At 36.4% G+C, this 21419-nt stretch overlaps 4 protein-coding genes across 4 annotated transcripts; all 4 read left to right on the top strand.

Moving 5' to 3' along the window:
- Positions 1–3761: 3761 nt before the first annotated feature.
- On the top strand, positions 3762–5245 carry GCK72_003233 (uncharacterized protein; the record flags this gene model as incomplete). The annotated part of the gene is made up of 2 exons (XM_053723905.1): positions 3762–3902; positions 5009–5245. The coding sequence occupies 2 exons, from the start codon at positions 3762–3764 to the stop codon at positions 5243–5245; spliced, it is 378 nt and encodes a 125-aa protein (XP_053592550.1).
- A 3142-nt stretch (positions 5246–8387) lies between these two features.
- Positions 8388–8858, top strand: GCK72_003232 (uncharacterized protein; the record flags this gene model as incomplete). Its single annotated transcript, XM_053723904.1, has 1 exon — positions 8388–8858. The coding sequence occupies one exon, from the start codon at positions 8388–8390 to the stop codon at positions 8856–8858; it is 471 nt and encodes a 156-aa protein (XP_053592549.1).
- Positions 8859–12527: 3669 nt separating this feature from the next.
- GCK72_003231 (uncharacterized protein) lies at positions 12528–15700 on the top strand (the record flags this gene model as incomplete). Its single annotated transcript, XM_053723903.1, has 4 exons — positions 12528–12686; positions 14170–14298; positions 14357–14478; positions 15472–15700. The coding sequence occupies 4 exons, from the start codon at positions 12528–12530 to the stop codon at positions 15698–15700; spliced, it is 639 nt and encodes a 212-aa protein (XP_053592548.1).
- A 2090-nt stretch (positions 15701–17790) lies between these two features.
- On the top strand, positions 17791–21044 carry GCK72_003230 (uncharacterized protein; the record flags this gene model as incomplete). The annotated part of the gene is made up of 4 exons (XM_053723902.1): positions 17791–18081; positions 19302–19469; positions 19526–19801; positions 20922–21044. The coding sequence occupies 4 exons, from the start codon at positions 17791–17793 to the stop codon at positions 21042–21044; spliced, it is 858 nt and encodes a 285-aa protein (XP_053592547.1).
- Positions 21045–21419: the final 375 nt, after the last annotated feature.

Genomic DNA, 21419 nt, shown 5'->3' with positions numbered 1-21419 from the left:
AAGTGCCCCCATTTCCATAATTATAATAGTAAATTGCTGAAAATTGATTTATTAGTATTTTCAGACGCGCTGAATTCAAAATCCAATAAAAAGTAACGAAAAAATAGAGAATTTTGAGATGAAAGATGCAAAATGCGTACTTTTCGGTTTTTAACAAAAATTTCGATTTTTATATTGGAGACAATAATTTTTATAATTTTTTGAATAAGCGTGTTTCAAAATACTATCCGACTAATTTTCAGCAATTTTTGATTTTAAAAAATACTGGTGTTTGAGTTTCTTAACTGAAAACCAAAAAAATTAGGGAATTGAATTTTCTAACAAATTTTATTTACCTTAAAACACCCGTCACGGGCTTCAATATTATTTGATAACTATAAAATTTATATAATCTTGTAGATCAAGTCCAGATCTCCATTTTCCTAGTTGACAATTTTTTAATAGCTCCGCCCACTTTCGAAATATGCCTGTGCCTTAAAGATAGCCTGCTCCCCACCAGGTGCTTGGAGGATGCTATCTTTAAAGGCGCGTATTTCAAAAGTGGGCGGAGCTAGAAAAAAGATGTAATTGACAAAAATTAAGTTGAATTCATGCTCTATTTGACCATATAACAATTTTCTTATTCCGACACCTCCCCACTCTTCCAAAACTCCGCCCATTTTTCAAATTTTTGAGATTTTTTAAAGAAAAAAGATAAAGTTTGGGAAGGCATCTGGAATTATGAGAAAATAATAAAATTGTTATATGGTCAGATAGAGCATTTGTTGAACTTTATTTTTGTAGTTGACAGTTTTTTCTTAGCTCCGCCCACTTTTGAGATATAGCGCTTCAAGGAGACGCTGAGAAACCAGAAGGCACACATATCTCAAAAATGGGCGGAGCTATCAAAAATCTGTCAACTATAAAAATGAAGATCCGAGCTTGATCTGCATAGATATATGCAATTTAAAACAATTTACTTAATGAGTAGTTTTTGAGTGAGCAATTAAATTTTAGTTTGAAAAAAATTTAATTTCAAAAAATTTTACGTCGTCTTACCCCCTCAAATTTAGGCTTCGTGTCGTACGACAACATTCACTCGTCACAAGCCGCAATCGCCGCAATGAACGGCTTCCAAATCGGCATGAAACGTCTGAAAGTGCAGCTGAAACGTCCGCGAGAGTCGGCTCGTCCCTATTGACTTCTTGTTTTTTTTTTGATCTACACCACCTATTTTTTTTTCTTTTACTGTCTTATGTCAACCAATCGTGAATTGTCTCATTTTGACACCAGTGTGCCATATATATTATCGATTGATTTTGTTGTAACTCCAACCCCCCTAATAGCATGTGTCTATTCCATTCTGCACCTCCACTTTTCTTTTTTTTTTGATCTCAGAGTCATTATTGTCTAGTCGATATTCTATACTTCCCCGTACCTCTCTAGTGTGTTCATTTTGTGTGTCTTGTCTTCTCTATTCTCTAAGCCTAAGCCTAAACTTAAGCCTAAGCCTAAGCCTTTGCTTAAGCCTAAGCTCCGCCCCCTCTGAAACAAGAAACGAATTACAGCTCACCATCACCGTCTCCCGTCCGCGACGTCGTTGAGCCACCAAAAATTGGGTCGACAACTCTTCAACCATCACTACACCGCCCCGAAAAGTCCGTATTTTCTAGTGAGACCGCCCCCCGCGTTTCTTTACTAGGCATACTGTAGTTATAGAGATACTGTAGATAATGTAGATATGATCTAGGGATTTGTGTGTGGAAATATCGATTTTTTTAGAAAAAAATTTTGGCTGTGGCCTAGGAAACTCTTCGACCATCCAGATTTTCTTTTAAAAATTCGGAATTTGCTGTGGGCGCGGATTTTTCTAGGTCACGGCCATTGATTCCTGAAAACTTTCAACGCTTATAACTCCTCTTAAATTGAGTTTTGAACGCTTAAATTTCTACAATTAGAAGCAGCAAAAAATGCTACATTTTTTGATATAAAAATCTAAAAAATTTTAAGAAAATTGTTTTTTCAAATTTTTGGGATTTTTTTTTTGAAAAAATTTTTATGACCGACCGTGGGTGGATCAGAAAATTCTGCCACTATTATTATTTTTTGATTAAAAATTTTCTAATCAGCGATCAGTAACAATTTTAGTGCCGACCAATCACCGCGGCCGCCGATTTTTCTAGGCCACGGCCACCTATCCTCAAAACTTAGAACGCTCATAACTCCACTTGAATCGAGTTTTAAACATTGAAAATACTACTATTAGAATCAGCAAAAAATTCTACGTTTTTTGATATAAAAATTTTAAAAATGTTGAAAAAATATTTTTTCGATTTTTTTTTTGAATTTTTTAAATTTTAAATTTTTTTCTTCAAATTAAATCAATATTTCCACAACAACTCTCAGTACAACTTGTTTTTTTTTCCTACCACCAAAATTTACTCATGTCACTATTAGTACCATAACACATTCTTGTTGACACCCTTTTTTTCAGACGGCTTACCAATTATTTTTTTGAGTTTTTTAAAGTAATTTTTTTTGATCTACCCACTTTTTAGGCTTAGTTTTAGAAGAATTTTTTAAAACAAGACACACAAAATTCATATTTTTTTACTTTATTTGAAAAAGAAGAAAAAAAAAAGAAGTTTTCCATCGAAATGATAAAAAAATTTTGAGTTGACTACAGTAACCCCAATGTAGATCAAATCTTAAAATTTCGGAAATTTCATGGAAAATTAATTGATTTCTCTTTTTATTACATTCTTAATTATTCTGGCTTTCCCATTGATCTCATCTGGTGGATTTCTTTACAAAAAGATTTCCGGTCCAATTTTTTCATTTTTTTTTTGTATTTTTTTTGTATTTTTGGTTACTGTAGTAGCTGGCAGCTACAGTACTTACAGTAAGATTTCTAACTGTAGGTACAGTAAGACACTACTACCGTAATCCTAGCTTTCACACCCCGCCGAGCGGTACAATGATCTCATGGAGGGGAGAACGGGCGGTCCGTCCGTTTTCTCCGGTCCGACATTTTTTTTGTATTAAATTAAAATTATTGTATTTTCAAAAAATTTCATACCCTTATCATTATCCCTATCCGACCAAAAAATGTTTCAACGAAAAAAAAATTTTTCTCAAAAATTTTCTATATTTATTTAGTGCCATGTGAATATTCTAGTCATCAAGCATTCTCCCGAGACAATAAAATTTTTTATTTTTTACTTATTAATTTTTTTAAATTTCATATTTCAGATAATCTAGAAGCGTCTGGCGCACCTGCGGCGCGTTTTTTTTGAAACTGGCATGAAAGCACTCGACTTACTACGGCTGTGGATTACTGTCGGGAAAATTCTGAAAATTTGTGATTTTTCAGTCAAACGCGCCAAAGGCACGCCAGATTTCCGATTTCCATTATAGTTTCAGATTAAAAGCGCTGAAAAGTCAATTTTCATTGATTTAAACCGCAAACATCATTGTTAATAATGTAAATAATAGAATAATAACAATAATAAAATAAAAATGACGTCATTATGCTTCAATCAAAAAAAATTTTCAATTTTTTTTTCTATTTTTCGGTTTTCTTTAAAGAAAAGAACACAATGGTGCATTGAACTATGGTGGCAGTAGCAGCTGTCTTTTCTATGTCCTGTCACTCACTTTTATTACAACACAAGTTTTCCCAGGAGACTGACTAGCACCACTGCACACATCCCCATCCCCCCCCCCGGTCATCCCCAGCCGAACTTTTTTCATTTCTTACATTTATTCTTGTCAATTTCAATATGAAACTCCTCTGCACTATATTAATTTTCCTTATTATTCTCCCCGATTCCCTGCAGCGATGTCAAGACCTTCGTCGCGGTAAACGAGAGAAATGCCGGGGCCGAAATTTGTGTATTGATTGGTGTGCGAAGCACAATTGTGTAAGTTTTAGGTAGATCAAAAGTGGATCTTCATTCTTGTAGTTGACCACTTTTTGATAGCACTTTCGAGATATGCGCCTTTAAAATTGGAAATTTGCAAAATAAGCGAGTTTTAACGCGAGCATGTGATTTTTACATCATAATAACCGTAAAAATGCGACTTTCGACCTTAAAATAGCTTTAAAACTGCATTTTTCGTGTCAGAAATGGTAAAATCTGAGGTTGGCCGAGTAGCTGTTGGTCAAGGTGCACCACTATGAGAATGGGTAACAGGGTTCGATCCCGCTTGGGGTCAATTTTTGTGAATTTTTTACTTTTTCTGTTTTTATTTATTTGATCTTGTAGATTGAAAGAAGCTCTACATTTTTGTAGTTGACGGTTTTTTATAGCTCCGCCCACTTTTGTGATAGACGCTTTTAAAATCTCGTTTCTCTGCGTCTGGCTTCTACCATCTTTAAAGGCGCATATCTCAAAAGTGGGCGGAGCTATCAAAAAGATGTCAACTATAAAAATGTTTTAAATTTTATGTAGATTGTAAATCTCAAACATTTGAACATGTAACTTTGGAAAAAACACAAAAAAAAACAAATAAATACATGAAAACCTCCACAAATCAAGCACAAATGATCTTCGTTTGGTATCTTTGGTCATACCAAACGTGTCAAAAACGCGCCAGTTACATATTTCAAAACAGAAATAGCATATTTAACATATAATGATCAAAACTATTGACCAGACTCTTAATCCAGAGAACTTTTTTCAAAATTTGACAAATTTCTTTTTTTTTAATTCAAATATTGAAAAATTGAAAATAAACAGTTTTTGTTTTTTCATTTTTTACTCAAAAACAAGGAATAAGAGGTTTTACAGCACGTTGAATAAATTTAAACCAAAAAAGTCTGGCGCGTCTCTGACGCGTTTTCCTTCGTTTTTCACTTGTGGAAAGGTTGTGCACACCTCTTCTAACTTTAAAGCAGAATATCTCAAAAAAAAAGAGAAGTGAGATTTTAAAGGCGCAAATCTCAAAATTGGGCGGAGCTATCAAAAAGTTGTCAACTACAAAAATGTAGTTCTAGTCTTAATTTATATTAGTTATATAATTTCAGAGCCATCTCATACCAGTTTGCTACCAGCATAGGTGCTGGTGTGTTACGGAAATTGCTCCATTGTATATTCCGCTTCCCTTTGATCCCAGAAGGACCACCACTACCACCACCACCGAGGAGCCAATAATTGAAGAAGGATCCGGACAAGCAGAATTTTTTGAGGAGACACCAAAAAAGACCAATATTCTGGATTATTTCTCGATATTCTTGCCAAACGCTGGGGACATTGATTTTTGAGCATGATTTTTAGGGACTTTTGGTAATTTTGTGTTTTACTGTAATTTTTTGCTTCTTGCCTTTATTTTTATGTTTTTAAGCACTTTTGAAATTCTATTCTGCCAGAAACTTCAAAAAAAAAATAAATATCATGTAAAAAAGGTAACCAATGAAAATTCCAAAAATTGGTAAATTTTTAAACGCGCCACAGGCACGCCAGATTTTCTTGTAGTTTCAGAGAAACAGCGTTGAAAAAAAACAAAAAAAAACAAAAACGGGCCACCGACGCGCATCTGAAATCTGAAATTTAAAAAAAAATCAATAAATAAGAAAAAAAATTATTGTCTCGGGAGAATGCTTGATGTGAAAATGACAGCTTTTCCTCAATTTCCGACTTAAGAGTAATTCATAAAAGTTTGCCTCTGTTTTTCCAGAACAAAAATGCAAAACATAAGAAAACCCCGTTATCAAACACCTTTGGTCATTGAAAAATGCGCCAGAAACATTATTTATTGTATTATTGGTAAAAGTTGTGCTCAAAAACACAAAATCCTTTGAAAATAAAATAAAAACACCTAAATCGTGTGCAGCTCGCTCATTTTCAAGGATTCCAGAAAAACGCGCCGCAGGCGCGCCAGATTTTCGTGTTGTTAGTCAATTTATTGACAGTAAACCGCGGAAAGTCCAAAAAATTTGTGATATTTAAAAAAATTTTCAGATTTTCCTTGTAGTTTCAACAAAAACGCGCCACCGGCACGCCAGATGGTTTTGAAATGTCCGGTTTAAAAACGTCCCTGGATCTCCCATATCTCGACAAATCGTCAAGTTATAAATACTTTCTATTTTCAAATGATCCGCATCACATCACTAGCTGATAACCATGTCTCTCCATTCCCCCTTGGGAAAATTATCCGACGTCAAACGAAGTGGGCGGAGCCGCGATATGATAATTGTCTACTGCTCTCATTCGTCTCCCCCACACCTATCAGTCATTCTAATTTTCCGTCTGGCAACGTCGTCGTCGTGAAGCGTGGAAAACAAGCAAGTTGGTGGATGGTAAGTGTTCTGGGAATTATTCAAGTATTGATCTGGTTTTGTTCCGTGTTCATTTTCCTTGAAATTAGCCGTTTAAAAGTGTTGGAAATTAGAGAAAATGAAGTATGAGGATTAGGAATATGTAAAAAGGGCTCTATTCTAGTTTAGTGGTCCTTTAAAAACTGGAATGTCCCAAAAAATGCTTAGACGTCCCTTAAAATCCCAAAATATAGTTGTGAATGTTTGAACGCCCCAAAAAACATTTAGACGTCCTTTGAACCATACTTGTCAACCGAGCCGGCTCGTAACCCCGTCAAAATGAATATTATGAGCTGAAAAATATACCAAAATGTAGATCTTGACGAGTTCTATCTCTTTGACTTAATACGGGCCGGATGGCTATTCGTTAATGTGCCGCGGGTCGGGCTAGAATGGCTTTTTTGGCCATTTTAGCGTTTTTTTTTGGCACTTTTTTGGCCCGTAGTAGGTCAGGGACATAGATCTCGTCGGGATCTACATTTTGGTATATTTTTCAGCTCATAATATTCATTTTGACGCGAGTTACGCGCCGGCGTTTCGGCCCGTATGCCTTGAACCCTTTCAGTGACTTTTAGTGTTGAAGGGACGTCTAAACATTTTTGACCATATTTGAAACCTCAAAGGACGTCTAAGAGTTTTTTGGGACGTTCGAGTTTTCAAAGGACATCTAAACTGGAGTGGAGCCGTAAAAAGTTATATAGGTTGATGGCTTCGTGCTTTGAGATAAGAAAACTTGTTTGGCGTGTTATTAGAAAGGTGAAGAATATCACTAACTTTTGGCTTATTATCTCCGAAATCCAACCATCGACCTGCAATTTTTCTGGCATTTTTGAATTTAGCATTGTTACGTACAGTACCGCTCAAAAGTATATTAAGTTCTGCCTTTTTCAGTTGAAAATGACCAACTTTGAGAGTGTGTCATGGTAATACTTATTGAAAAAATAGTTAAAAATAGTTTTTTAATGGATCATACAGATTAAAAGTAGAGCTCCATTTTTGTTGTTGACAACTTTTTTGTACGGACACTCCCTAGTAAGTTACACATCGTCGAAGTAATTTCTCCCTTAAATCGACCAATTTCAGTGCAAAATAGTGCGATTTTTGAGCTGTCCCCTTAAAATGACCATAACTCTCTAGAGAGTGTCCGTACAAAAAAGTTGTCAACTACAAAAATGAAGATCTTCTTTTGATCTTCATGATCCATTAAAAATCTACTTGATGTGACATTCAGACACTCTAAAAGTTGGTCATTTTCCACTGAAAACAGCCAAAGTTGATACCTTTTTGTCCGGTACTGTATGTTGATGGCTTCGTGCTTTGAGATTTAAAAAAAACTTGTTTGGCGTGTTATTAGAAAGGTGAAGAATATCAGTAACTTTTGGCTTGTTATCTCCAAAGTCAGACGAAATTTTTCTGGAATTTTTGGATTCAGCTTAGTTTTTACATACACATGGTTTACGCATATTCGTCAATATTCGAACGTTATTTGAAAAAAATTGATTTTCATGTTCGGCATAGATTAAACCATACTTGCAAATCCGTCACGGGGGCGTAACTCGCTTAAAACTCAATATTATAGATTGAAAAATATACCAAAACGTAGATCTCATCGAGGTCTATGTTTTTTTCCGGAAAAATGCGAAAAAAAACGCAAAAATGACTAAAAATCCATTCTAACTCGCATCGCGGAACCTAAACGACTATATTCGTCGTGTAATATTGAATTTTAGATGAAAATTAGCAAAAAATTCGGGTATTTTTGAGATGGAAATGGTCGAAAACTGTCGAAAATCTAAGTTTTTCTGCAAAAAGTTTTACTCGGAAAAATAATTTTTGGTAGGTTCTCCAAGTTTCTAGTGGTTTTTGGGCGATTTTATGCGGTTTTTATTCAATTATTTAGTTTTTGAGCAATTTTGATAGATTTTTCACAATGAAGTTGCGAAAAAATGTATTAACGACGTAGAACTCGCCGAGACCTACATTTTCGTATATTTTTCAGCTCACAATATTGAGTTTTAAGCAAGTTGACCCATTTCATGATTTTCATATCGATTTCAAAAAATATCCGCCTCAATTCCCCTAATTCCAGATGCTGTCAAAACCTGAAAAGGACTGCTGCAGTTTGCAACCGATTCCAGAGGGCTCTATTGCAGAAGACTCAGAGAGTCCCCCAGCACTCACTCCAGAACCAAAACCAGACGATGCCGAAATGGGGCTCCTCCCAAAAATGCCCACGTTGGATAGAAGTCTAACCGTCGCCAGACCACTCAACACCGCCCGCGTCATCCGTGACCCACTAGCCATCCGCGGCAGATCTCCAAGACCATCGGACACCCGGTACCTTTCCATCGAGCACACTCCACTCCGCCAGAATCTTCAACGCCAAAACCGTCGCCGTCCGAGTTACCGTGTCTCAATGTGCATGAAAGTCGCCTGGATCCTGTGCATCATTGGGACATTCCTCCTCGCTATCGCTATCCTTCTGATGGTTGGACTTCTCATCTTCATGTGCATCATGCATCCGGATCTCATTGGTTCCAACATCTTGAAGAGGAACTAGATGGCTAACGCACTCCATTTAAACTCGATGTTTATATAATCTTGTAGATTTAATCCGGACCTTTATTTTTCCAGTTTATAGTTTTTTAATCGCTCCTCCCATTTTTTAGATGTTTGTTTTTGAATATGCCTGCGGCGCTAGAATGGTTATCTATAACTGTCTGGGGTGCCTGCGGCGCTAGAATCGTCTGGGGCGCCTTCGGCGCAAAAATGGCTTCATTTATGGTAATGGTCTTGCTGAAACATCTATCTTTAAAGGCGCATATCTCAAAAGTGGGACGAGCAAACAAAAAACAATCAATTGCGAAATTTTAGGTCAAACTCTGGGCTACATTTTGGTAGTTGACAACTTTCTGATAGCTCCGCCCACTTTTGAGATATACGCCTTTAAAATCGGAAATTGCCTAAATTAGTGATTTTTAACGCATAACTGTGATTTTACATCAAAATAACCGGGAAAATACGATTTTTGACACAGAAACCTAGTTAAAACACAATTTTTATGTCAGAAACCATATTTTTAGCAAAATCCAAGTTTGGCCGAGTGGTTGTTGGTCAAAGTGAACCACTATGAGAATGAGTACCAGGGTTCGATCCCGCTTGGGGTCAATTTTCGTGAATTTTTGATTTTTTCTGTTTTTGGTTTATTTTGTTTTGTAGATCAAAACCAGGGCTACATTTTTCATGTTGACAACTTTTTGATAGCTCCGCCCACTTTTGATATATGCGCCTTTAAAGTTGAAAAATGACAGAAACCCATTTTTGTCACTAAAACTATGTTTTTACATCAAAATAACCGGGAAAATACGTTTTTCGACATTTAAATCGTATTCAAACTTCATTTTCTACGCCAAAAATCTTGTTTTTAGCTAAATTTAAGCTATTTTAAGAAAAGTACGGCAAAATCTCATTTTTCAAAAAAAAACCCGTTTTTCTCTTTTTCTCCGGAATTCATTTTATTCATTTTGGTACATTTTTGTAGATCAAATCTAGCTCTTCAATATTTGCAGTTGACTACTTTTTGATAGCTCCGCCCACTTTTAAGATATACGTGTTCCTTTAAAGTCTAGCTTCTCTACACCCTCTCATTTATCTTTAAAGGCGCATATCTCAAAAGTGGGCGGAGCTATCGAAAAGTTGTCAACTACAAAAATGAAGCTCTATTTGTAATCCACCTTCTCTGTTGTTTTTGATTATCAATGGAGCGCGTTTGGCGTGTCATATTCATCCTTGTAAATTAATAAACTAATATATTGTGCTCGATTCCATCATTATTATTGTTTCTCGGTATCACATGAAAAGAAGAAGGAAATTTCATAAGTTTCCCTCAATAACAACTCGTCGATTGACATCTCTAGAGACAACCAGCGCACGTGAGATATAATCAGAGAACGAGAGGAGATTACTCATTGCTCATTAGCGGGGAAAACAGAATACCAAAGAAAATTTCATTAATATGAGTTTATAAATGAAGTTAAAGGGAACAAGGAATCAAGTTGGATGGTTTGACCGTAAATCGACATTAGCCTTCCCGTAAATCCACACACTAATATTTTTTGACATGGTGATGCTTGGTCAGTGTACTTTTGGTCAGTGCAATATCGGGCCATCGGAAATTGACCAACTTGGCGTAAATACACACAAAGCTTCAGAGCCCGTAAATCGACACGAGCAATCCGTAAATGTCGACGAAACAATTCCCGTAAATCCACGAATCGATGATTTTCAACATTTTCCCAGAGTTTTTTATTGTTTTTATGCTAAAAATCGTGTTTTTCAACAAAAAAAAACCAAAAAATCAAAAAAAATCTCAAAAATCTAGATTTTTTGGAGTCCCGTAAAACGACACAAGACCTTCGTGAATCTACACATCAGTGTTATTCAATATTTTCTTGTGTTTCTTAGCGATTTTGATGCTTAAAACCGTATATTTAACCCCAAAAACCTATTTCCCATCGAAAAAATTGAAAAATCACGTTTTTACAATCATAATCTCAAAATTAAAAAAATACCGTAAATCTACACAAGTCCTCCGTAAATCGACATATGTACATAATATTTCCAGTAAATACACACATCTATAAAAAAGCCTAAAAAAGCCCGTAAATCGACACGAGCACTCCGTAAATCTTAACGAAAATTTGTTTGTCATTGTAACTTTTTGGTCAGTGTAACCTTCCGGTCAGCGTAAAAAGTGATCGCCGTAAATCCACAATCTGAGCTAGCTCAAAAACTCGTAAATCTACACATAACTATTTCTGCATCCATATTAGACCGTAAATCGACATCAGCCTTCCCGTAAATCCACACAGACACTTAAATATTTATGGTCAGTGTACTTACCTGTGTGCAGCTGCATTGTGTCTATATACAAAACAACATAGCCCGGCGGCTAACTCGAAACAAAAAATAAAAATCCATAGTGTCATTGACAAATGAGACGATATGAATTGTCCGAAAAATTCTCCAGTATTGTATCCGCCAACCATCGGAAAAAAATAATAGCCCGGACATATCCAGGACATGTGAATTTCCGTCAGGAACAAGATGAGCTGTAATATGTTACAGTAACCCGTGATTACTACAGTACTTCCCAGTTCCTGCATGTAGACGAGACAATACTTATAGCCAAACAGGCCTGGTGACTGAAACCATACCAAATAGAATCCAATTAAATTTATCGGGATCGAGAATCCAGCGATGACGTGTAAAGAGGTGGTGTAGTACGGTGTCGGTATACTGAAGTGGAAATCCGTTTCCAGAAATTTCTTCAGCAAAAAAAGTGGGTGGCTCTGACTCCAAATCTGAGTCCAATGATACAGCAGGTGAAATTTTTGTACTATGAACATATGATACTTTAAAAATGGCTAATTTGAGAGCGGTTTTCATCTGAACATGATTTATATAGGATTTTTAGAAACTGGGGTAAGCGATGTGTTATTAGGTCATTGCGGGAGATTTGAAATAGGAAAAAATGTTAGGAAAGTTTAGTAATTTAATACTGCAAATAGAAAATTCAGAATTTTGAATTTTCTCAAAATCTTGTGATCCAAAATCTTCAAAACCAAAGTTTTTGGAATCAGCTCGTTTTCAGCTTTCAGAAAAGTATAATCATGCCTGTATTCCGTGCTTGGGGGTCCCACCACGAAAACTACAGTAACCTATACTACGGTACTTTTCGTGTCGAGACCCAACTTGCACCAAACCTAACCGTGATTATACTTTTCTAAACCGTCTTGACGCGCTGATTCTGAAAATCGCAATTTCAAAAATTTTGGAGCGGAACTTAAAAAGATATGACAGGTTTTTTGTGTTTTGGTCAGTGTAAAAAGTAATCGCCGTAAATCTACACAAGCCCTCAGTAAATCCACCTAAATTATCAACTTTTTCTAACATGTTTTCTTATTTCAAATCTATTGCAATGACCTAATAACACATCACTTATCCCAGTTTCTAAAAAAACTTTTTTTAATCATGTTCAGGTGGAAACCCCTGCTTTCAAATTAGCCATTACCCAAGTGCATACATAGAACAACATGATTACGCGTATTTCTTGCTAATCCCTTATTTCTCTTCTCAGGTTTTCACCTGCTGTATCATTGGAGTTAGATCCAGTACAACTCCCACTTTTATTCTGGAATAGCCATTTTATTTCGATTTACACTACAGTATGCCTGCACCGTGTCCTGAGACCATTCCACCGTACTACACCACCTCTTTACACGTCATTGCTGGATTCTCGATCCCAATTAACTTAATTGGATTCTACTTGGTATGGTTTCAGTCACCAGGCATGTTTGGCTATAAGTATTGTCTTGTGTACATGCAGGTACTGGGAAGTACTGTAGTAATCACGGGTTACTGTAACATATTCCAGCTCATCTCGTTCCTGACGGAAATTCACATGTCCTGGATATGTCCGGGCTATTATTTTTTTCCGATGGTTGGCGGATACAATACTGGAGAATTTTTCGGACGATTTATATCGTCTCATTTGTCAATGACACTATGGATTTTTATTTTTTGTTTCGAGTTAGCCGCCGGGCTATGTTGTTTTGTATATAGACACAATGCAGCTGCACACATTAGTCAGGTAAGTACACTGACCAAAAAATATTTAAGTGTGTGGATTTACGGGAAAGCTAATGTCGATTTACGGTCTAATATGGATGCAGAATTAGTTATGTGTAGATTTACGAGGTCTTGAGCTAACTGAGATTGTGGATTTACGGCGATCACTTTTTACACTGACCAGAAGGTTACACTGACCAAAAAGTTACAATGACAAACAATTTTTCGTCAAGATTTACGGAGTGCTCGTGTCGATTTACGGACTCTTAAGTTTGTGTGTGTATTTATGGGGAGTTTGTCGATTTACGGTGGTCCTCTATATTTACACTGACCAAAAAAGTTACAGTGACAAAATGTCCTATGTGGAATTACGGGATCTTTAAAAATTGAGATTAGAATCGTAAAAACGTGATTTTTTAATTTTTCGATAGAAAATTGGTTCTTTTGGTTAAAAAAACATGATTTTAAGCATTAAAAGCACTGAAAAGGCAAGAAAATATCAAAAAGCACATAGGTGTAGATTTACGTGGGTCATGTGTCGATTTACGGGTTACCCAAAATTCGCGATTTTTTCAATTTTTCCGATGAGAAATAGGTTTTTGGGGTTAAAAAACACGATTTCAAGCATTAAAACACTAAAAAACGCAAAAAGTTCAAAAAACACCTATGTGTAGATTTACGGGGGTCTTGTGTCGTTTTACGGGACTCCAAAAAATCTTGATTTTTGAGACTTGTTTTTTCGGTTTTAGTTTTTTTTACATGAAAAACACGATTTTAAGCATGAAAATCATGGAAAACGTTGGGAAAATGCTGAAAATCACCAATGAGTATATTTACGGGAGTCTTGTGTCGATTTACGAGTATTTTTAAAAACGTGATTTTTCAATTTTTTCGATGGAATAGAGGGTTTTGGGATTAAAAACACGATTTTAAACATCAAAAGCGCAGAAAAATCCAAAACAAGTTCGAAAAACCACTATGTGTAGATTTACGGGGGATCTTGAGTCGATTTACGGGACTCCAAAAAATTTTGGTTTTTGAGATTTTTTCTTGGTTGTAAAACACAGTTTTAAGCATTAAAACACTAGAAACGCAAAAAAGTTCAAAAACACATGTGTGCATATTTACGGGAGTCTTGTGTCGTTTTACGGGACATTCAAAAATCTCTATTTTTGAGATTTTTTTGGTTGAAAAACACGATTTTGAGTCGCTACGCAGCCAATAATTTTCACATTTTCCAGACCTACTCCAGCAAGCTCTATTTGGATAAATCGCTCATATTCCTCACCCACATTTTCCCGTTTGCCACTGCCATCTGCATGTGGAATTCCAATTTGACCTACCAACAGAAATATGATTTTATCAAAATTGTGAGTGAAATTTAAATTAACATAATTAAATAATTAATTAATTAAAACGAGTTTCCAGAACTACCCGCAATGCTTAAAATGGATGTTTTATGATGGGTTCGAGGCGTATGACCATAGGTTGAATCCGATGCTCGCAGTGACGGGGATCGGAGCGTTTGCTTATGTTTTTGTGGTGGCGTGGTGAGTGGGCGGGGCTTGAAAATTATATGATAGGGAAGCTGAAGACGTGAGGATTCTGAATCTGTTTTCAAATTTTGGATACAACCAAGTTGAAGCGAGTTAGAAGTTCTCAAATCAAAGCAATTTCCAGACTAAAAGTTACAGTGACAAAAATTATTGTCAAGCCAAGTTTCTAGGGTATCGTTTTTACAAATTCCTTTTGATATAGTTAGAAAGCTGAAGACGTGAGAATTCAGATTCTGTTTTCAAAAATTTTCTAGGATCAAAACTGACCGAGATACAACGGTTTTAAGGAGCCAACCAAACTAGCAGTGACTAAATTTTTGCAGTGACCAAAATAAAGGATAGTTTTAACATTTTTCAACGATATTTATACGGTTAGAAAGCTGAAAACGTGAGGATTACAAAAATAGTATAAAATATTCATAATTTTGTAAAAACAGAAAATTACACTGACCGAAAGTTACAGTGACATTAATTTTTACAATGACAAAAATATATGATGTTTTGCTCATAATTTTTTGAAATTTATATGATTAGAACGCTGAAGACGTAAGGATTTTGAATCTGTTTGAACATTTCAATTTGGAATGGAATGCACCGAGTGACAAGGGATTTATAACTTTTTCACTTCAAAGTTGAACATTTTCAGACAATTTTCAGCGAATCGCGTTCTGTAATTTTTTGTCCACTTTTAAACAACTTCCTCTCGATTTCAAGCGTTTTTTTTTAATTTGAAGAAATTTAAAAGTTTTTGCTCCAATTTTAACAGTTTGAGACAAACTTTCAGCTATTTTAAGAAAAGCGAAACATTTTTTTTAAAAAAACTTCAAAATCCTCAAAATTTCTCTTTTTCTGCGGATTTCCCTTCTCCCATTTTCATATATTTTTGTAGGTCAAAAATAGGGCTACATTTTTGTAGTTGACAACTTTCCGATAGCTCCGCCCACTTTTGAGATATGCGTCTTTAAAGACCACTTTTTTCAAATTCAGGTACTGTTTCTACCTGGGCATCCATACGATGATAATTCTCCAACGCCTCCGGCAACACATGTCATCCCAGACCTATCAAATGCACAAAACGGCTCTTATCAGTTTGGCCATGCAACTCGTGATACCCGGGGTACTGATTATCATTCCAATGGACCTTTGTATGTTTGTAGTCTTGACAGAGGCCAATGGGCTACAAGGTTGGCGTGTAGATCAAAAAATCAATCGATAATTTCTTTAGAAGTTGCCACTGACTCCATGTTCATGGTTGGATCCCATTCGATGTGTCAGTGTACTGTAATGATTATGAGCAATGCAAGATACCGGCGGGTTTTGAGGGAGAAGGCGTGGCGAATTCTGAAACTAGATTTTCTGACGAATCAACAATATGGGAGCTCGGTGGAGCCCAGTATGCGGACCAGTAGCTTTGTGAGAGCTCAGAATCGAGTTGGATGACGAAATCAAAACAGAAAAAAAAGGAAAAAAAAGTTTGGGCCGAACCGGGAATCGAACCCGGGACCTCTCGCACCCGAAGCGAGAATCATACCTCTAGACCATCCGGCCGCTGAGGAAAAACCGGTGGGCAAGGCGTATATGAGGGCGAGGTGAGTTGGCGTTTGGTGTGTGGCGGTGGGGTGGAGTTTTCTGGAAAAGGGTGGAGGATTCAGATGATGTCGCGGATTCTGGAGTGACGTCAAGTTTAAAATTTTTTCGGAACGTATAGCAATATGGGTATCAAATGAACGGGAATTTCAAGGGGAACCAGGTTAACGATGTGGTTTTCTCTGAAACTTTCAATTTTCCCTCTCAAAGATCAAAACAGTCATTAAAAGTCAAACTGTTTACACATACATATATTGATCGTGTGTACATTTTTGATAAGAATATTTCGTTTCTCTATCATCAGCACATTTTCTTATCAGTTGGGGGGTATTCTTCCCTTCCTAGCCCTTCATTCTCGTTCGTCTTAACTAACGATGCGCTTTCTATGTTTATTCCTGTCAGCGGTTATAGTTGTGTCAGTGGTAAGTAGAGCTGAAATTTTTAAGATTTTTCGAGAAAAAAAGTGGAAAAACTTTTAAAAATCACGATTTTTCACTCAAAACCGATTTTCGCTCTTGTCCACGAGGACTACACGGAAGAATTTTCCAATTTTTTCCCGATTTTGTTGAAAATCACTTGTTTTTTCTCAGTTTTTTCTCAGTTTTTTTGCTGAAATACCGTTTTTATCCCGTTTCCGGCGTATTTTCTGGGTAAAACCAAATTCCCCCTCTTGTCCACGAGGAGTACACGGCTGATTTTTTAAAAATTGTCTAATTTCGTTCAAAATTCGTAATTTGTTCCCTTTTTTCATTATAGATCCATTTGACAACTTTATTTATGCAAAATTTCTCTTTAAAAAATTGAAAATTTTGTGGGCACTGTAAAAGTTACACTGACAAAAAACTTTGAGATCCCGTCAGGGAGCACTGATTGGTCCCATATTAATTTTTTTACTAGCTAATAGTAGATCAAATATAGGGCTACATTTTTGCAGTTGACAACTTTTTGATAGCTCCGCCCAATTTTGAGATATGCGCCTTTAAAGTTGAAAAAATCGCTAAAATAGAGGAAAAACTGTCATTTTCAACGCCAAAATGTGATTTTTACATCAAAAAAGCTCGATTTGTCGGGGCAGATGACCTGGGAATGGTTGAGGTAGTACGGTAGGTCAGGGAGCTAGAGGGTGAGCGGCTAGGCTGCTGGCTAAGAAGGGTACTGTAGCTAATAGAGATGAAGTTTTTAATATGACTGTATAGCTCATAAATAAGGCTACATTTTCTTAGTTGGCAATTTTTTGATAGCTCCGCCCACTTTTGAGATATGCGCCTTTAAAGTTTCTCATGCCATTTTCAACGCCAAAATGTGATTTTTACATCAAAATACATCGAAAATGCTATTTCTGACCTTAAAAACTATTCAAAACCTAATTTTCCAGGTCAGAAAACCTATATTTGGCAAAATCTGAGTTTGGCCGAGTAGTTGCTGGTCAAGGTGGACAACTATGAGAATGGACACCAGGGTTCGATCCCGCTTGGGGTCGATTTTTTGAATTTTCGATTTTTTTCCGTTTTTGACTTATTTTATCTTGTAGATCAAAACAAGGGCTACATTTTTGTTATTGACGGTTTTTTTCTAGCTCCGCCCACTTTTGAGATACGCGCCTTTAAAGTTGGAAATTGCCTAAATTAGTCATTTTCAACTCCAAAATGTGATTTCTACATCAAAATAACCGGGAAATTCTATTTATGACGTTAAAAACTATTTAAAACCCAATTTTCCATGTCGGAAAACCTATGTAACCTCTTCCAGACCGCCAACCAATGCGACAAAGAAACGACCTGTGGCGACGATGAGACTTGCTGCAAACTCGGCGACAATACGTGGGGATGTTGTCCAATGCCACAGGCGGTCTGTTGTGATGACCGGTCTCATTGCTGTCCGTCTGGAACCACTTGTGACCCGCAGGGGTCTAGATGTATTGGGGAAGACAATCAACATACACCAATGAGAAAGAAGAAGCCGGCGAGGAAGACGGGAACGACTGTGGTGGAGAAGAATGAGTTTGATGAGGTGGGTCTACTTGAAATTTGTTGGAAAATAATGTTAGATTTGAAATCAGCGTAAAATTTAGCATTGACACCTCATTTTTAAGTCAAACAGCCTAAAATGAGCGTTTAGAGTATCACTTTGAAAATTCACAAAATTTCGAAAGTTTTCGGAAATTTAGCCAACTTTGAAGGGGTGTCCTGAACACCGCTATCTATCGAAATTGAATATTTTTATTTGATTATATAGATACAGTCTAGTGCTACATTTTTCTAGTTGAAAACTTTTTGATAGCTCCGCCCACTTTTGAGATATGCGCCTTTAAAGTTTCTCATGTCATTTCTAACGCGGAAATGTGTTTTTTTACATCAAAATGACAGGAAAATCCTATTTCTGACGTTAAAAACAACACAAAACCTAATTTTTCATATCGGAAACCACGTTTTTAGCAAAATTTGAAGTTGGCCGAGTAGTTATTGGTCAAGGTGGACCACTATGAGAATAGGTAGCAGGGTTCGATCCCGCTTGGGGTCAATTTTTGTAAATTTTTCATTTTTTCTACTGTTAATTTATTCTATCTTGTAGATCAAAACCAGAGCTACATTTTTGTAGTTGACCACTTTTTGATAGCTCCGCCCACTTTTAAGATATGCGCCTTCAAAGATGAGAGAGGGAGAGAGTGCGCAGACAACGAGACGCTCTCGTTTCTCTGAGTCTCCCCCTCTCTTTTTTGTTGCATTTATAGCCATTCGAACCGCTTTAAAACTCTGATTTTGAAAATGTACTTTTCGCGGCTCAAATCCCAAAACTGATAGAGATATGGAGACATTTCTGAAAACAATTAGAAATTTTTCAAAATTTTTTGTTTACAAAACTTAGGACATTTCACTGATTTTTTAGTGTGTTCAGCTCTGAAATTTACATTTTATTTGTTACAAGACGCTTCGACATGGAAAATTAGATTTTCGATAGTTTTTGACGTCAGAAATAGGTTTTTCCGGTTATTTTGATGTAAAAATCACATTTTGACGTTAAAAATGGCATGAGAAACTTTAAAGGCGCATATCTCAAAAGTGGGCGGAGCTATCAAAAAGTTGTCAACTAAGAAAATGAAGCTCTATTTATGAGCTATGCAGTCATATTAAAAAAATTACCTCTGTTAGCTACAGTACCCGTCTTAGCCAGCAGCCTAGACGCTCACCCTCTAGCTCCCTGATCTACCGTACTACCTCAACCATTCCCAGGTCATCTGCCCCGACAAATCGAGCAAATGCCCGGACGGCTCGACGTGCTGTCTTCTGGAACAAGGCACCTACGGGTGTTGCCCGGTGCCGAACGCCGTCTGCTGTGCCGACATGCTCCATTGCTGTCCCAACGGATTCCAGTGTCATGGACAGTTTTGCTCGCAAAATGTGAGGATACAGTAACCTATTTTTTTGAAATTTTTTTGTAATTTTTGAAATTCCAGTTCGCCATGATCCCACATCTCCGAAAATTCGCGTCCACCTCAATCCACCGTAAGCCGGCTGTCGACTTCTTGCCAGAAGAAGAAGAAGATGATGATGACTCCACGTCTTCTGAATCCACGTCTTCTGAATCATCTGAATCTTCTGAATCTTCTGAATCCGGCGACATGGATCCAGTGGCTTGCGGAGTTGGCAAAACGTGCCCGAGTAAGACGACGTGCTGTGAGATCCGTAGACGTAATGGGGAGATGAAGACTATGTGCTGTCCGTTGACTAATGTAGGTTTTGGAAAGGGAAAGGGCGTGGTTTATATGGGAAGCTGAAGACGTGAGGATTCTGAATCTGTTTTCAAAAATTGTCTAGGACCAAAACTAACCGAGTTACAATGACCAGAAGTTACAATGACCAAAAGTTACAATGACAAAATTTTACAATGACAAAAATTTTTACACTGACAAAAATATACGATAGTTTGCTCATAACTTTTTGATTTTTATACGGTTAGAAAGTTGAAGACGTGAGGATTCTGAATCTGCTTCCAAATTTTGTATACGACCAACCTGTACTGAGTTACAAGGTCTCAAATCAGAGCAATTTCTAGGATAAAAGTTAGAGTGACCAAAATTGTCAAGCCAAGTTTCTAGGGTATCGTTTTTACAAATTTGTGGTTTTTAATGTGGTTAGAAAGCTGAAGACGTGGGAATTCTGAATCTGTTTTCAAAAATTGTCTAAGACCAAAACTAACCGAGTTACAATGACCAGAAGTTACAATGAAACCAAACGTTACAGTGACCAAATTTTTACACTGACAAAATTTTTTACAATGATCAAAAATATGGGATGGTCTGCAGATAATTTTTTGATTTTTATATGGTTAGAAAGCTGAAGACGTGAGGATTCTGAATCTATTTTCAAAAGTTTTCAAAAATCTAATCTGACCGAGATACAACGGTTTTAAGGAGCAGACCTACGGTAGTCAGAAGTTACAGTGACCAAGTTTTCACACTGACAAAAAATATGGGATGGTCTGCACATAATTTTTTGATTTTTGTACGGTAAGAAAGCTGAGGACGTGAGAATTATGAAAATGGTATCAAATTTTCAAAATTTTGTGAGAGCTAAAAGTTACAATGACCAAAAGTTACAGTGACCAAATGTTTTTACAACGACAAAAATATATGATAGTTTGCTCAGAATTGTTTGATTTTTATATGATTAGAAAGCTGAAAACGTGAGGATTCTGATTCCGTTTTCAGAATCTTTCTCGCTTAAAAACTGACAGAGATACACTGGTTTTAAGATAGCACTTTCTTTGCAATAATTTTGAAAAATCCCACCCTTTTCCAGTTTTAATTAAAGCTATATTCTCAAATTATATAATTTCCCTCTTATTTCCAGGCGGTGTGCTGTGAGAACACGTGTTGTCCAGGCGGCTACCATTGTGTTGCCGGAGGAAAGTGTGAGAAGCACGCGCGGACGATGAGAAACCGATTCTGGAACAAGGGCGAGGAGGAGATTTGAATGGATTTTTCGATATGAATTTGAGAAAAAAAATTGTGTTAATTTTTCAAAAGTTTTTAAAATAAAGTAAATTTTGTTGTATAATTTTATAGTTACAATGACAAAAAACACACTGACCAAAAATACTCTAACTGTGGAAGCCTGGCATTCTGTTTGGGTTGTGCCAAATTTTTTCATTTTTCTATTGTTGTATAGATTTAGACTAGCTCTAAATTTTTGTAGTTGACAACTTTTTGATAGCTCCGCCCACTTTTGAGATATGCGCCTTTGAAAACCTGTCACTCTAATAAACAGTACAACGGTTGCTTTGTTCAGTGACCCATTTATTACAAAAAGAGAAAAACGGAAAATAATTATATAATTATGCAATTATAT

This window comes from Caenorhabditis remanei, chromosome I, assembly GCF_010183535.1.
Source record: "Caenorhabditis remanei strain PX506 chromosome I, whole genome shotgun sequence".
In the NCBI taxonomy this organism is placed as follows: domain Eukaryota; kingdom Metazoa; phylum Nematoda; class Chromadorea; order Rhabditida; family Rhabditidae; genus Caenorhabditis; species Caenorhabditis remanei.
This window is presented reverse-complemented; position numbering and strand designations above follow the sequence as displayed.